The sequence below is a fragment of the Symphalangus syndactylus genome, chromosome 15 (genome assembly GCF_028878055.3).
Source record: "Symphalangus syndactylus isolate Jambi chromosome 15, NHGRI_mSymSyn1-v2.1_pri, whole genome shotgun sequence".
Lineage (NCBI taxonomy): Eukaryota > Metazoa > Chordata > Mammalia > Primates > Hylobatidae > Symphalangus > Symphalangus syndactylus.
Window position 1 is genome coordinate 91514605 of NC_072437.2, and position 17901 is coordinate 91532505.

At 39.5% G+C, this 17901-nt stretch overlaps 1 protein-coding gene across 14 annotated transcripts in view; it reads right to left on the minus strand.

Moving 5' to 3' along the window:
• Positions 1–17901, minus strand: part of RNF6 (ring finger protein 6) — a 71255-nt gene that overhangs the window by 48211 nt on the left and 5143 nt on the right. For 6 of the 14 annotated variants that reach the window (XM_063619239.1, XM_063619235.1, XM_063619238.1 and 3 more), the window contains exons 5-6: positions 16055–16173; positions 13365–15350 (exon numbers count right to left, since the gene is read on the minus strand). In XM_063619239.1, the coding sequence (XP_063475309.1) occupies positions 15228–15350; positions 16055–16173 (242 nt within the window). In that variant the 3' untranslated portion in view covers positions 13365–15227. Of the gene's footprint in view, positions 1–13364; positions 16174–17901 lie in introns of those variants that run through there. The other 8 variants (XM_063619229.1, XM_055244086.2, XM_063619231.1 and 5 more) reach the window with 2 other exon arrangements.

Sequence of the window (17901 nt, forward strand, 5' to 3'; positions counted from 1 at the left end):
CATAGAATATAATAAGAAATACTTTTAAAAGCTATTAAATAAGTAAATTTAACAAGGTCAGAGAATATAAGCTCAAAATACAAAAATCAGTTGTATAGGTATATGTGAATAATAAATGGTTGGAAATCGAAAGTGTGAAAAAACTACATTTACAATAACTTCAGACAACTTTAAATGCTTAGGCATAAATTTAACAAAATGTACAAAACACAATTAAAAATACAAATCACTGCTTAGAGAAACTTAAAAAGACCTAAATAAATAGAGGTATATACCATGTTGATAGGTTAGAAGATTCAATATTGTTAAGATATCAGTTCACCAAAGTGATCTATAGATTCAGTGCAATCCCACTCAAAATCCCAATGTTCTTTTACATAGACATTAACAAGCTGAGTTTTAAATGTATACAAAAATGCAAAGGACCTAGGGCAGTCACAATAGTGTAGAATGACATAAGAATTGATATATAGGACAATGGGACAAACTAGGGAGCCTAGAAATAGACCCACACATATATGTTCAACTAATTTTCACTGAAGAAATTCAGTGAAGAGGATAGTCTTTTAACATATGCTGCTGGTACAAATGGATATCCATATGCAAACAAACAAAATTTACCTGGATTCTTGCCTCTTGCCACACTAAAAAGTATATCAAAATGGATCATAGATATAAATGTAAAAGCTAAAACACTAAATGAAAACAACAACAACAAAAACTGAAGAAAGTCTTTTTGATTTTGGGATAGCCAAAGATTCTTAGGTACCACACAAAAAGCATGGACCACAAAAGAAAAACATTGATAATCTGGACTTCATCAAGATTACAAACTATTTTTTCTTCGAAGATACTATCAAGAAAATAAAAATTCAGAGACTGAGAGGATAAAACATATATCTACAGACATATATTTGTATGTGTATGTAGATATAAATTACGAATGAATAATACTCCTAATACATAAAGAATTCTTACAACTCAATAGTAATACAATAAACCAATGGGGTAAAATGGGCAAGGACACATATGTAGAGAGAGACAGATGAAGATACATTTAAAAATAAGTACAGAAAAAGATAACTCTTACGGGTTAAATGTTTGTGTGTCTCCAAAATTCATATGTTGAAAACCTAACCCACAATGTGATAGTATTAGAAAGTGGGGCCTTTGGGAGTTTATTAGGCCATGAAGGTGGAGCCCCCATGAATTTGGAATTAGTGCCCTTATAAAAGAGATCCCAGTGAGCTCTCACCCCTTCCACCCTGTGGAAGAAGCCACCTATGAAGAAGCCAGAAGCTTATGAAGACAGCCATCTATGAACCAGAAAGTAAGCCCTCACCAGACACCAAATATGCCCGTGCCTTAATCTTGCACTTTCTGACCTCCAAAACTGTGAGAAATAAATACTTGTTGTTTGTAAGATACCCAATCTATGGTATTCTGTTATAGCAGCCTAAACAGACCAAGGCAATACCTGACATCATCAATCATTATGGACATTCAAATTAAAACCATAACAAGATACTATTTCATATCCATACAAATAGCTAAAATCAAAAAGCCTGACAATATTGATTGTTAGGGAGAATGTAGAACAATTGGAATTCTCATCCCAGGCTTGGCTTCACAGGTGCCATGCTCAGATGAGCCCCACACTTGGTTTAATGTTCTGCTGTCACTGTTTGAAATTCTTTTTTTCTTTTTTTTTTCTTTTTTTGAGGCGGAGTTTTGCTCTTGTTGTCCAGTCTGGAGTGCAATGGTGCAATCTAGGATCACTGCAACCTCCATCTCCCAGGTTCAAGCGATTCTCCTGCCTCAGCCTCCTGTGTAGCTGGGATTACAGGTGCCCAACACCACACCTGGCGAATATTTTGTATTTTTAGTAGAGACAGGTTTCACCATGTTGGCCAGGCTGGTCTTGAACTGTTGACCTCAAGTGATCTACCTGCCGTGGCCTCCCAAAGTGCTGGGATTACAGGTGTTAGCCACCATGCCTGGCCTGAAATTCTTAATAATTTTACCTTTGAACTAGTGTTTTGTAAGAAAAGTCCAATAGGGCAATGGAGGATAGTGTGAGCAGAGGAGATACTCACAATATGTGTGCTGTTTCTTGCTGCCTCATTCAGATATAGTGTTTGCAGTGACCTGTGAGCATGAATTCTGATGGGCATAATGCGTGGGAGTTCAGCAAGACTCAAAGTAAGTAAAAAGTAATCATGTTATTTTTCAAAAAATTAAAAATAGAATTACCATATGATTCAGCAATTCTGTTTCTGAGTATATGCCCAAATAATTAAAAGCAGAGACTCTGGCTTTGCATAACATAAAGATGAAACAGCAGTAAAATTCATGCTGATAATAGCATGAATAGCAAATAAAAAACACCATGACAAGTCAAGAAAAGACTGCAAAAGAAAAAAGCTTTATATTTCCCGTTTTTTTTAACAATGGACCCCACATTTTATTTTGCACTGAGTCCAGCATATTATGTAGCCGTCTTATACTTCACTAGTAGGAACCTAAAATGGTCCAACCGTTTTGGAAAACAGTTTGGTGATTTCTTGTAAAGTTAGCAACACACTTACCACATGACCCATGGGAGCCAGAAGCTGTTTGAACTAATTTGGTTACATTTGTACACAAGTGAAGACTGTGAAACTGATTTGATGATTGGCAGCCCCACAAGAACCACGTGGAATGGAGGAGGGGTAATTCTCTCAAATGAATGGAGTAAAGGATGCTGAGCAAGCAACAATAACAGAGGCAGAAGATAAATGGTGGGGGATGTTGGGGGAGGGGAGGAAGGAGGTAAGAAAAGTGAGAATATTCCATTTGCAGAAGGCAGAGCTCAAATTTAAGATTCCTGCCAGCCTCAGTAAAGCACTTGTTTGATTCAAGTCTACATTAGGACACTATCTAGAGGAATGGCTTATTTATGCAAAGAATTGCTTGTCAATTCCTGAGACAACTGAGCATGGATTAAATGCACACAACTGCGTATGGGACTCTGATCCTGGGAGTATAAAACTATGAATGATTTTGCTTAAGAGTAGCATAATTAAGAGGCAGACATGGGCTCAGATTCCTAAAATAATAACTTATGGTTAAACGAGGCCCATTACATGCCATTATGTTACAACCCAAAAGTTTGGTTTTACCCTTTGAGAGCCAGTTGACTGATACTCAATGTCCCAGCTGTGGATCTGCTTGGAAGCTGCAAGGACTAACTCCTTATTCATTATGGGGACCACAGAGAGAGAGGCTACTTATGAAGGTGTGTGGTTCTAGACCCCAGGATAATGGAAGAAAGAGAGGTTTGTGCCACTAGGCCCTTATTCTGAGAGCGGAGCCCTATCCTACCATACGTGGCAGTCTGGCCAAAACGAAGCTAGCAGTGGTAAACTTGGAGAACCAAGGCCTGTTTCATGTGCTTCCAGTGGCCTCTCAGATGACTTGGGCAAATAATACATCTCCCTGTATTTCCGTTTGTTCCAAAATAAGCACAAGTAATTCTCACCAACCTACTCCTGAGTTGAATATCAGATGAGAAAATGAGCATGGAATCTCTTCAGATAAAGTGAAATGTGATAGAAAATTAAGGTGATGTGCCGGTTATTATTCTTAGCATTTCCAAGGGGGTGCTGACACCCTCCCCTTCCCTTTCAGATTATTAGCAATAGGAGAGGATCAAATTAAGATCACAATTAGATGATTTGAGAAATTCACATTACTCTTTAAAATACTGAAGAATTCATTAAACAACGATCAAAAAGTTTTGTGGCTATGCCAGGTTCCTGAAATCCTAAGAACCACTATGAATCCAGAAGAAGAATTAACTGTTAAAGCTCAGAGAGGAAATATTTTAGCAATGACACAAGGCAGCTTCTTATCTCTTGCTTCACAGTATCACTAAAAATAAATTTTTAAAAATACAAAACAAAATGAAAATAAAACTTTTAACTGATCCCCAGAAGAACAGACTCTTCACAAAAGCTGACAGACAGAGGGTCAATGATCAAGAATAAAAATAGTATGGTACATTTAGAAAGGAAAAACAAACACCCATATCACATGGGCAGTTACTTACTGTGAACAAACCATGAACAAAAGTACCTCAAGGCTAAGGCAAATGGGCCACAAACTGGCTATGAGTCAGCAACAAAAGTCCTTTTATTAATTAAGCTCAAGACTGGATACAACGTTAATAATATTTTATGCTGATTTTTATGAAGCCCTTACCACATGCCAAGGACTTTTAGTGTGTACCTGTATTATCTTACTTAACCCCACTAGGTAAGTGTGATTGTTATTTATATTTTACAAATGGAAAAACAGACGACCAGAAAATTAAGGTACTTGCATAAGGCCTCCAAACCATTATGTGGCAATTTGGGCCATGAGCTGACATCTGTCACCAAAGTCTGTGTACCTAATCACTGTTGTAAATTGCCTCTCGAGAGCATCCTGTGCACACAGAGTGCAGGTTGCAGTTCTGGGCTTTGACAAAGAGGCTTGGCAGACCTTAAGAGGATTCAGAGGAGAGCAGTGGAGTAAGGTTATTTAACCTGTAGAAGAGAAAACTAAGATACGATCCCTAGCAGTGTTAGCTTCTCTGATGGCAATTGGGATCAATAAATAGATAATCGATGCAGGTGGTTTGGGAGAGCAAAGGAGGATTTGGGCTAAGCCACAACCAAATTGTGCTAAGGATGTTAAATATTTGTGGTAGTCATGGAGGAGCACCACTTAAGAGAACCTGCTGTGAGAAGCACGACTGACTGAGAACCTCCAGTTGTCACACCACTGGGTGTGCCACGGTGCTCAGGCCCAGGCCATGCTTCCCCCAGGCTGCTCCTAGCAGTGACTATGCATGAAGGCAGTATTAGAACTGGGCCATTTCTGTCCAGTGGTGGCTCCTCTGTGATCCTGGAGAGCTCTCTTAGAACTAAAATGCAGGCCAGGTACAGTGGCTCAAGCCTGTAATCCCAGCACTTTGGGAGGCCGAGGTGGGCAGATCACGAGGTCAGGAGATTGAGACCATCCTGGCTAACACGGTGAAACCCCGTCTCTACTAACAATACAAAAAAATTTTCCAGGCGTGGTGGCGGGCACCTGTAATCCCAGGTACTCGGGAGGCTGAGGCAGGAGAATAGCGTGAACCCAGGAGGTGGAGCTTGCAGTGAGCCCAGACTGTGCCACTGCACTCCAGCCTGGGCGACAGAGCGAGACTCGGTCTCAAACAAACAAACAAAACAACAACAACAACAACAAACTACAATGCAGTCTGAGGCTTTTCCTGCTCCAGCCTCCCTCCTTCCCTTTCTTCTCTGGAAGATGTCAGACCCACAATGCAGCCTGGAGGGTCTCACCTACTCCTGCTGCCTCCCCCTTTAACGTCAACAAGTGTTTCCCTGATAAATTTCCTGTATGTATAATCCTGTCTTGGTGTTCACTTCTCAGAGACCCAAACTGTCAAAATATTGAGTGTGTAGAAAAGGGAAATAAGGCCAGGCGCAATGGCTCAGGCCTGTAATCCCAGCACTTTGCGAGGCCGAGGCGGGTGGATCAACTGAGGTCAGGAGTTCCAGACCAGCCTGACCAACATGGTGAAACCCCATCTTTACTAAAAATACAAAAAATTAGCTGGGCATGGTGGCAGGCACCTGTAATCCCAGCTACTCAGGAGGCTGAGACGGGAGAATCTCTTGAAACTGGGAGGTGGAGATTGCAGTGAGCCAAGATTGCACCACTGCACTTTAGCCTGGGCAACAGAGTGAGACTCCATCTGAAAAAAAAAAAAAAAAAAAAAAGAAAGAAAGAAAGAAAAAGAAAAAAGAAAAGGGAAACAGTAACTCCTTTGGTCTTTAAAAGAAGGCTTGGCAATTAACTTTAAGTGCAGGTTCTTGAGAGCCCAAAGAGGATGTGTTTAGAAGATTGTCCATCTTCTCCTAGGCCTGAGAGTCTATGAGTCTGTACTCATCACTTAAATATAACAGGTTAAATGTTCCTAGTTTATTTCCATGTAAGAAGGGCCTAAGAAATATGACGATTCATCTAATTGAATATGAGAAATGCCTGACATGGTATTCATCTAATTGAGAGTTGTTCAGTTCTGATTGAAGGTATTTATCCTCACTTCTCATCTGAACAAACTGTTTAAAGAGCTTCATGTAATATATTGAATAGGAAGGTGTTTGCTAACATCAGTTCTCAAGACACAAACAACTCTACTATCAACCAAACAGGATAAACCCTCTTTAAGATTAAGACTAAATCCTTTCTCTTTGTTAAAAAATAAAATAAAAAGGCCGGGCACAGTGGCTTACACCTGTAATCCCAGCACTTTCGGAGGCCAAGGCAGGAGGATCGCTTGAGTCCAGGAGTTCGAGACCAGCCTGTCACATGTCGAAACCCTGTCTCTACAAAAAATACAAAATTTAGCTGAGTGTGGTGGCACATGCCTGTAATCCCAGCTACTCAGGAGGTGAGGTGAGAGGATCACCTGAGCCCAAGAGGTTGAGGCTGCAGTGAGCTGTGATCGTGTGCCACTGCACTCCAGCCTGAGAGACAGAGTAACCCTGTCTCAAAAAATTTTTTAAAAATCTGAACACAGTTCAGCATTAAGCTTAATGCAGCATTAAAGTGTGAAAGGTTAACCTGCTCCACCATGCTTCTCTCCCGCTTTGCTCTGCCCACAGTCAGAATAGCCACAGCCTGCCAGCCAGCCCTTTGACTGGGGGACCCTTCCCTCCCCCGCCACCCCCCAGCCCTGCTGGTTGGGGGAGGGGAGCCAGCAGAAGAAGTAGATGGATGCAGTGAGAGACAAGACGATGAGCATACAGCCCAAGCCACCATCTGCCTGGCAGGGTGACACGAGACAGAGTTTGGGACCCTGGTGTAGCCACTGTGGTTAAGCAGACTGTCTGCAGCAGGCCGTCGAAGACGGGGCAGTTTGAAATTTGAGAAAGGCAGGCTTCGCAGAGTGTCAAACACTTGGGTTCAAGGTAAACTTGAACTGTTGAAGAACTCTTGTTCTGTTTTGTTTGTTAACTTTCAGGACCATTGGATTTTTCTGCTTTTGGCTGCACTTGAATAGTATTTCAGAAACATCGTGGGTTGTATGGGTTATATACATTTTCGTGGACTAGCCTGGGAGCCTTTCCTCTCTTGCCTCAAACCACAAACATCTGATATTATCTCTATGGGAAATGTGTTCTGAGTTTCAAAGAAAATCTTACAAACAAGGTTTTAATGTAGAAGCTATTTGTAAGCCAGGATCTAACTATATACGGAAACTTCTATGCGTTTGCTTATTAAATATATACTGACGGACCTACTATGTACCAGGTATCATGCTAGGTGCTGAGGATAACCAAGTGGTTCACAGTCCTTTGAGAAGAACATAAATGGGGAATGGAGCAGGTCCACATTATGACTCTCATGGGCCCTCGACACTTTTCCCTTCATGGGCCCCTTCCTCCTTAAAAAAAAAAAAATAAAAATTGTATTTTACAATTGTGTTGGTATAAATACAATCCAGGTTGGATTATATTCTCTCTTGGTACGTGGCTGGTTTTAAAAGAAATTAAAACATTTTCATGGGACCTTGAAAGTATCCTAGACCCTCAGTAGGCATTGTGCCTACCGAGGCTAATGGATAGGTTGGCCCTGGAGAGGAGGAGGGCAAGATTAGGACTTGCAGGAGTGACACCTGAGGTGACAGTTAAAGGACAAGCAGGAATTAACCAGAGAGGCAAGAGGGGAAAGGCCATTTTAGGAAGAGAGAACAGCATGGGCAAAACTTTAGAAGTGTGAAAGCAAGATGAGACACCCTGCGAGGGATCCTAAATGGTAAAAATGAGATTGGAAAAGATAGGCAGAGGCCAAAATATGAAGAATCTTGTGTGCTATTCTAAGAACAGTAGGAAATTAACAGGGACAGCTGAGGAGTGACAAGTCGAAATGAGGCTTGTAGAAAAATTACACTGGAATAATTGGAAACAGAATATGAGACTACTTGAGAGATGATGGCAAGAATCTATGTGAGAAATAGTGACAACCCTAACTAAGACAATAAAAATGAAAATAACAAATATTCCAAAGGATGCAGGTTGATTCATTGGGTAGGAGGAATGAGGAAGAAGTCTGGGTTCCTATTTGTTCCCTTCTTAGCCCTTTAGTGCTTGGCTAGCCATCAAACACACACATCAAAGCAGCTGGCCAGCTCAGATATGGGAAACTGCTGGTCTGACCTTTTGGCCTCATCTCCAAGCCCTCCTGTTCTGACAACATCCTATTTAAACTGAGTTCGCAACCTATAAGGCTTATCAGTGTCTTGGTCACAGTTTCAAACTTGACCCTTGACTACACCAGTGCCGTGAATACGGGGCACTCCTGCTACCCATTCTGGCCCCTTGGACCCATGCCAGCTAAGGCAGTCCCACCTGGCCTCCACACGGATGCAGAGCAGACTCTTCTGCCTTGCTTGAACTGGTGCATAGTAGAGGCATTGGCTGTGCTAGGAAAAAGATGACGAGAAACTGTTGTGGGGAAGATGATTACTTCCAGTCCAAATATGCTGAATTTGAGGTTCCAAAGGGACAACCTAGTAGACATTAACTAAGGCAATCACAAATGTGGTCCTAGAATTTAGGAGAATGTGCTGGAGTGGAGAGGAAGATTTAGGTGTGTGCAGAAAAGAATTTACACGGTAGGCCTCAGGCTGGCCCTAGAAAGGCCTGTTTGCAAGACTGGCTCTTAGCTGGCAGCTAGGAACTGGATTGGGGGAATATTCTCACTATTCCTTGAGAAGGATGAACCACTGTGCCTAAACTGTTTGTGCAAACAATATAGTTTACACTGAACACCTGCTTTCCTCCTGGGAGTCTGGAATTTTGGTATGTGCTAGGCAGAGGGTGCCTGCATGACCAGCCCCCAGTAAAACTTTGGGCATTGAGTCTGTCACAAGCTTTTCTGGTAGACAACACTTCTCTCATGTAGCCACAAGTTGATACTGGAGGAATTAAGTGTGTCTTGTGTAACTGCTGGAGCAGGACTCTTGGAAGCTTACCTGGATTTCTCTGGACTTTGTCCCATGTGCCTTTCTCCTTTGCTGACTGTGCTTATGTCTTTTCCCTGTAATAAATCTTAGCTGTGAACATAACTATATGCAGATTCCCATGAGTTCTTTCAGTGAATCGCTAAATTTTGATGTGGTCTTGGAGACCCCCAACACAGAGATTTATCAGGAACAACTCGTCATTCAGTGCTGGGAATAAAACCATAAGTGGACCCCTCCCAAGCTACACGGTTGCAATGGACTGGTCACATAATCTGATCCCAATTGGTTGGAGTAAAGAAGGTCATGCTGCTCGATCCTACAGACAAAAATGAAGATGCCTTCCTCTATCGTAAAATGCACTGGTCTGAAATGCAATGAAAGGACAAGGGTGACATTCAAGGGAAGATTAAAGAAAGACTCCTAAGTATTCCAGAGGCAAACTCTATGTGGCTAAGAGTTAGAGTCATAGAAAGATCCTCTTGACAAAATGCTAAAAAAGAACAAACAAACAAACAAAAGACCTAAAGGCTGTGAGGACCATGGCTATTCCTTTGCAAATTGAGAACAGTACAAGATTTCTGGCATCGGATACAAGATCCTAAATAAAATTGTTAAGAAACTAGGTACAGTTTTAAGGAAAGTATATTGTCAAAAAGTCCCTAGCCTGTTGTACAGAGACCTGTGACCGTCCAGCATTATGGTAGACCCTGAACCAAACCACAACATTGAAGTGCCAAGATCAAAGCCATTCACTAGCATCTCCTCCAACACCTGCCTGCCATCACCACAAGCACCAGTAGGAAATCCTCCCTCGGTGCCTTTTCTGAAGGTGGTTCCAACAATTTATTCTACATCCAGACAAGTGAGGCAACAAAGAGAATGCTCATGAGACTCATTGTTTCTATCATTCATCCTGCTAAGCTTGCTCAGCGAGATACGGTGTTATATAATCTGTACCGGTAATCAATGTATGGCACTTCTTTCCCCCTTTTCGGTTTGATTTTTATTCCGTTTCACTGTATCGGGTAGGCAGGAGAAGCTACTTTTATCATTTATCCCATAATCTGCAGAATGGTGAGAAGTCACAAACCTGATCAGATCCAAGCTAATGGAAGAATTGACGCTACCCAGAAAACCTGAACTCAGAAGGGCTAAATTGTGTCACTTCACAGTACAGAAGCTATATGTGATTTTGGATTGTTACCCACTGGGGAGAAGGTGAACACATCTGGAATTGCACAGAAGGTGGCTGGATTAGGATTAAGTAGAGCATTTTTACAATTAAATGTGTGAGAAGATGTGAGAGATATATATACATACTGGGCAGCCAAGAAGTTACTCCATCTTCAAATGAGACATTAACACAATAGTGGAAAAATATGTCTGGAAGTCATTATTTTCCAGAAGAAATGTGAAGTTATTTTTTAAAAGGAATAAAAAATATATAGGGGCCATCTCAGAGTCTTCAGAGATTTAATACTCAAACAAAACTTGCTGAAATTATGGATCTCCAATGATCAAAAGGGCAAATATATTCGGGGACTAACAAACTCATACTCACTGAAAATAACTCACAATCTGTCTCTAGAGACTAAAGAAAAAATCACCACTGACAGCCATCATCATGTCTTTTGAAACGTGGGATGATGTTCCCAATGATAGATGAATCTGGCTTCCTGGGAAATCATCTCCTAATACAGATACGCCAGCTCTGTGATTTCCAGTGTTGCACAGGACTGAGGCAGAGACCCCAAGTGAGCCACCTACTACTGCAAAGGAAATTAACTACCCTGGCTTTCATGTAAAGTGCTGTTTCTAGTTTCTCCTCCCCTGGCCACAGATTATTCCAATGGAGAGATGCAGGAAGATTAAAAGTACATTAGATGTTCTTGTCTGGGAGTAATATACATGAACATGCCTCAGACTGAGCTTGTCAACTCTGGCCTTTAATGCAGCATCTTCAGATGCCTCATTCATCTCTTTCCTGGATTCATCTTTACAATACAGATTCTGTTATATCTTTTAGGGGCAACCCTTCTCCTCCATTCATGAGACAGAAGGATGTATTTGCATATGGAAATTAGGGTAATCAGACATATGATAGAACAAAGTTGTAAAATTAGAAAAATATCTTTAGGAGGAATTAAATTAGACTGAAAACTTCCCAAGGCATTTTTACTTCTCCAGAATGCAGTATAGCAGGAAAAGCAGGAGCTTTGGAGGCAAATAGCCATGGGATTAACTCCCTAAACTCTGCCAATTACTAAGTTAGGTAGCAAAAATACTTAAAGGAGAGCTCCAGAGGTTTAAATTATGAATTCATGTTAAATACTGAAAGGAAAATAACCTCATAAGAGTGATAATTAAGTAAGGGTCATAATGCTGGCTGAAATTAAAAAAATCTAGGAAAGGAGAAAACAGGGTAGAAGGATGTAACTATGTGAGAGGGCAGCTGGAAGCTGGCAATCTAGAAATAAAAGTTTGCCAGACAGCCACACTATAAAGCACAAGCTCTACGGACCTGACATGGAACATAATATTCAAATGAAGAATTTCTAACTATTTGTTCTTCTCTATATTGGAACCACAAAGGGTATAATCATTGCTAAATAGAAGCTATAAATAGATTAATGGGCCTTTGTATTTGTCATCAGCCTTGTTTATTGGGAAATGAATGAAAATATTAAAGAATATCCTTTTTTATTCCCAACTGGGTTATCAATTTACAAAATTCATTAAGCTGTACTGCTGCTTTCAGGGAATTTTCCATACAAAACACAATCTACTTCTGTTTCAAATGCCTATGCGGGATTTCTTTCCATGCTGGTAACATTATCATGTCTTGCAAAGGACCAAGTCAAAGAATCAATATGCCTTTATTTTTTCTGTATCCTTACTTTTTTCATTCCCCTCTTCCTTTGTCCTCCTCCTAATTTTCCTATTGCATCAGGCCCAGGGAGGTAGAACTTCCTGAGGAATATCCCGTATAAGAAATAAACGTGCTGGGCGTGGTGGCTCATGCCTGTAATCCCAGCACTTTGGGAGGCCAAGGTGGGCGGATCATGAGGTCAGGAGTTCCAGACCAGCCTGGCCAACATGGTGAAACCCGGTCTCTACTAAAAATACAAAAAATGAGCTGGGCGTGGTGGCGCACGTCTGTAATCCCTGCTACTCTGGAGGCTGAGGCAGGAGAATTGCTTGAACCCAGGAGGTGGAGGTTGCAGTGAGCCGAGATCCCGCCACTGCACTCAAGCCTGGGCAACAGAGTGAGACTCTGTCTCAAACAAAATAAAAAAAATTTTTAAAAAGCTGGATTTAGTCTCTCCTCATACTGGGGGCAAATTGTAACACTAAAATAAGTGAGATGTATGAATTAAGCTATGTTCAAGATGTTTAAATTGGCAAACCTTGTAACTAATTTGTGCTAGCTCTCCCTCCTCCACCTAGGTGATTCTCTCTTCCACCTCTTCATACTGAACTAAAGACCAAACAACGTCTTTTTTAAAAAACCAACATTTTTACGCCCTTCTCTTCCCTTTCAGTTTCATTGCCACCGTTCTAGGTTAGATAAGTGATGACAACTGGTAATAAAAGTAATGACGTCTTTTATCACAATAGTTCTCTTATTGGTTTCTTTGCTTCCCATCTCTCTCCATTCCATTGTGTTCTATATGCTGTAGTAGACCCATCCTCCTGGTCCATGAAAAATGGTCTTACCCTCTGCCACTAATATCAAGAGACATCTAACATCTCTATAAGGTAAGATAAAAAGTCCTTAGTTTGCTATGAAAAGCCTCAAATCTGATTGAAATCAACCTTCCCAGTCTTAGATCCTCAAACTGACCTACATAAATAATTTACTCCAAAAAAAGTCACAACTTTTATGAAAACCTTTTACTCCATGTGTTAAATGCACTCCTTAACATGCCTGGGCATGCATCTAACCAAATGAATTGAACATAGTCACCAGTCAGAAAGGAAAATTAAATGTGGAGATATTTCTAAATCTCACAGAATCTGGCCTAAGTACTGTTCTTGTGATTTTGCCCAAGCAGTATCACCACAAGAAAACCCTGTCATATATTAATAAGCAAATATGAAAGTAAGAATAATAATTCACTTTATCAATTGATTTTCAGTTTCTAAGAGCAAATATGTCTTTTCCATGAAGCCAGGGACTTTTGTCTGTCATCTGGGAAATACTCTATCCCACAACACTGCCTGGCATCTAGTATGAAATATTAGTGGGGGGTGAATAAACCACAGTGGAACAACAGAAAAAAATAGTTCACATACAGTCTTTGTTTTAATGTTTATTGGTAGAAACAGATCTTCAATGCATACTTTGTGTTTATATAAACTCTACATTCTCTTAAAGGTTTGTTTTAATCATTGGATATTTTTAGCCTCCAAGTGAACTTATTATCTATGCATCTGATTCTTTATAGACTTTTAGATTTTAAAACTAAATTTGAGAAACCATGCATACTGTATACCTTATTTAATAATCCAAAGAATTGTTTGCACTTTCAAAAAAGTTACAAAAAGGCTGAATACAAGTTAAATAACCTATATGATCTAAATTTTCCATTTCTGAATACCTTTTCAGTATTATATATTGCTTGCTGTCTAATAAGTTAGATTGTCAGAGACGCTTCAGTAAATTATCTCTACTTTAAAATTATATCTGAATCCCCTTTCTCTGAGATGATCTTGCCAATATTAAACATTGTGCCATATGCAGTATTAGCCCAAAAGCTTAAATAAGAACCAAACTTGTAGACTGAATATTTTAACCTTAAAATTATATACCTATATATACACCTATGGTATGCTGCATATTAAATTTAACATTTCAAGTAACATATATATAGCAAACATTCAGCCAAATACTCTTTCATGAAAAGATACTGTCCTTAAAATAAAAAGTTAATGAAAAGCTTATTTAGACACAAATGTCTAGACATAAGTACTAAGCCTATGAAACTTGAAACTAAAGTCTGCTGTACTATTAAGAAAAAGAAGATTGATTCTTAACCTACTGAATTGTGCAGATACAAAAGTGCTTAGCATGACAAAATTACCAAAATAAAAACATTTTAGAGGTTATTTGGTTCTAGCAATATTAACTATTCTGTATTTCTGGATAATTTAACATTTAAATTTTAAATTTTATATAAATTTCTTTTTAACAAGTTTAAAAAAGCACACAAAAAATAGTTCAAACTATATATAATCTGTTACTTTTCATCCTGGTTAGCTAATCACAAATAACTCAGCAAAACAATGCTTGAACATTCAGTTCTACTAAAAAACAGTATTTGAGTAGATCCGATCACTTTACCCATTGTTTGCTATGTTGGACCCTAAAACAGGCTGCCGACAGATCGGACAAGTGCAATTCTCTGAGAGCCATCGGTCAATACAATGAATGTGAAATTCATGCATGCAAGGTAATTGCCTGAGCTTGTTTCCAGTTACGTAGTCACTGATACAAACACTACAGATTTTACCTAGTTCACTATCAATACTGTTATGCTCATAGTGCCGGGTGGAAAGATTGTCAATCTGCTCTTTGGTTAAACCACGTATTTGATCATCATCATCACCTTCATTTAGTAAAAAAAAGTGAGCAAGGCGAAGAATAGGTAGTGTTCCAGTTTCAACTAAATTGTTTGAATTTCGCAGCTGCCTGCCACCCCTATTGTCACTGTTTCGAGTATGAGGCTGGGTGGTCTCATTTTCACCACGCATTTCAGTGCTGTCTCCTTGGGCCTGCCTGTCTTGAGAGGAACCTTCCCTGTGCTGGCTCCTGTTGTTAACTGTACCTAAGTTACTCAGTTCTGAGTGCATCTCTGGTAAATGCTGGCCATTTCTCTGAAGCTCTGACTCAGAATCAGCCTCCATTAGAGAACTCAGTTCTCCAAACCCAGTCATGATCTGCCTTAAAATTGACCGAAGAGCCACTGATGATGGCTCAACAAGCTCATTCTCAGAAATCCTACGAAGAGGAACTGTTATGGTACTAATATAGGTTCGAATACCTGACCGCTCTAAACGAGAAATGGTTCGGCGAAAGCCCCCACTATTGCTTTCAATAGTGACTGTATTTTCTGCTAGCCCTACTCTGGATCGAGTTCTATTTGCAATACTATCCCGATCTCTATTTTCTCCAGGACGGATCCTTCTCACTTGAAGGTCCAGTGTGATTGTTGGATGTCGCCGTACAGCAGTTGAGGATCTGCTGGATTCTTCTCCTTCTTCTACTGTTATTCTTGACACAAGCCTTGAATTAGAGAATGGGCTATATGCAGTACCTCTGCGTTCTCGTTCTCTACCTTGCTCTAAAAGGACTCGAGTTCTACCTGTCCTCCTAACAGATCTTCTAGTGGTTTGCTGTACTGGTCTACTTTCCCTTTGGGAATTATGATAAACAGTGCCACTCTGTCTCTGAATTGGTGAACGGCTTCGACTATTGAAAGTAGATTGTAATCTTATTGGCTCTAATCTTTGGTTTGTATTCCTCACTGTAACATTACTTCTAGCCCCATTTTCCCAAACATGTGCTGCTCCAAACCGTTGCCCCTCCCTTTGCCTGAGTTCACTACCACCTGATTGGTTTGTGTGACTACTGAAATTAGTGCGTGAAGCGTTAGCTCGAGGAATGCCAGCTGCTCCCCCAATTCCATTTCTTAACCTTCCCAATGTTGAGAAAGATCCTTCAGCTGGATTTTGCCCCCTTGAAGCAAGCCTAGTCCTTGGAATGTTGGAACTACTACCATTGAAATTCACTGAGGTTTGGCTTCTTGTTCGCCTAGCCACAGGACTAGTTGACCTTTGCTGCCTATTTGCAGTATGATCTCTGTTACTATCTGAAAGTGGAATGTCTGTATAATCTTCTCCATGAATTTCAAATCCTCTATTTTCATGATTTACGTGGATTTCCAAACTAAACCGAAACTCTCCACTGTTCGGGTTTGTTCGACTCACAGCTCTCCAAGTTTGGTTCCCATTTTGTCCGCTTCGAGTTGCATTTCCTGTGCGCCGAAAGGTGTTCAACCATTCTAGAAGAGAATCTTCATGTGAACTCTCTCTAGGGACTTCTGAGTCTAGAAAGCAAAGCAAATCAACTTAAGATCAATTCCTAAGACACACCTTACAGCTTTATTGAAAATTTGTAAGAAAAACAAAGTTTGTAATAAATTAAAGAACATCTGTGGATTTTAATGAAAGATGGCAAAAAGACAACTTTCTAAAAGAAAATTATATCTACTATAAGCATATTATAAAAATTAAATTACTATTTACATAGTAAATAATATGTAATAAATAGTAAATACTATTTATGCAACACTATGGAGAAATCCTCATTCTTACTTTCTATCTCCCCATTACTAGCAAAAATACTAAGGCAAATGAGAAATATATCCACTACCAAAATTTTACATTTAACTTGCTTTATCAATATAGTAATATCAATAAAATACAAAGACAAACTTTATGTAAAATATGTCCTGTATTTGTGGAATCTTTCTGGAAAAGCCAACTCAGTCATTTTTGCAACTAGGTATTTCTGTAATCTTAGAAATTTTTCCTATTTCTCAGGTGCTGCCAAAAATGTACACATCAAGAAATGTGAGTTTCTGAATATAACATTAAAACCACATTACTGTACTTGTCTTTGTGTGAAGCTGAGAAACCAGGCAAGTTACTTAAGGTCTCTATGGCTGATCCTTGTCTATAAATTGGAGATAATAATAGAATCAATCTCATAGGGTTATCCTGAGGATAAAATAAGATGCTATATATAACATAATTAGCATAATATCTGGCACATAAAAAGCCACCCCATAAATGTTAGCTGTTATACATAATAAAATACATTTTCTATTCATTTAGAATGTAAGCTCCAGGAAAACAAAGATTTTTGTAGTTTTAGTCACTGTTACATCTCCAGCCTCTACAGCAGTATCTGGTATAAATCAGACTTTCATTTAATATCGCTCAATTAATCAATTTAGAAATAAATGTGTCACCCATAAACTTCTTTGACTAAGATACTGCCACTGTGCCAAGCTTAAATTTTCCATTTATAACCAGTAGAGATTATATAAAGTACAAAACTTAATAAAAAGCATCAACACATTAACTACACAAACTTCAACTTTAAAGTTTGTTCTACTCAAAAATAGCTATTATAGGCCGGGCGCAGTGGCTCACACCTGTAATCCCAGCACTTTGGGAGGCCGAGACAGGTGGATCACGAAGTCAGGAGTTCAAGAACAGCCTGACCGACATGGTAAAAATCCGTCTCTACTAAAAATACAAAGAAATTAGCCAGGCATGGTGGCGTGCGCCTGTAATCCCAGCTACTCAGGAGGCTGAGGCAGGAGAGTTGCTTGAACCTGGGAGGCAGAGGTTGCAGTGAGCCAAGATTGTGCCACTGTACTACATCCTGGGTGACACAGCGAGACTCCATCTCAAAAAATAAATAAATAAATAAAATAGCTATTATATGACATCATTCTGATTTCATTTCATTCCTGCGATCTCTCTCATAAGACTTTTTTAAATGCTGAAATTGAAGCTATTAATCAGCTGTTGATGCCAATAAAATAAACAGCAACTGAGCCAAATTCCAGAGATGATGAGCTATTTTATATTTGATGAGTACATTTTCCACTCAAACATATTCAAAACATCAGTATTAATTATTGCATCTATATAGTACAACTTACATATCTAAACACAAAGAATAAAATGTGTTAATGTCTACTTCCCATTTGTTTGGAAAAAGAATGAGTAAAAGGCAGGTGAACATGAATTATTTTAAATGC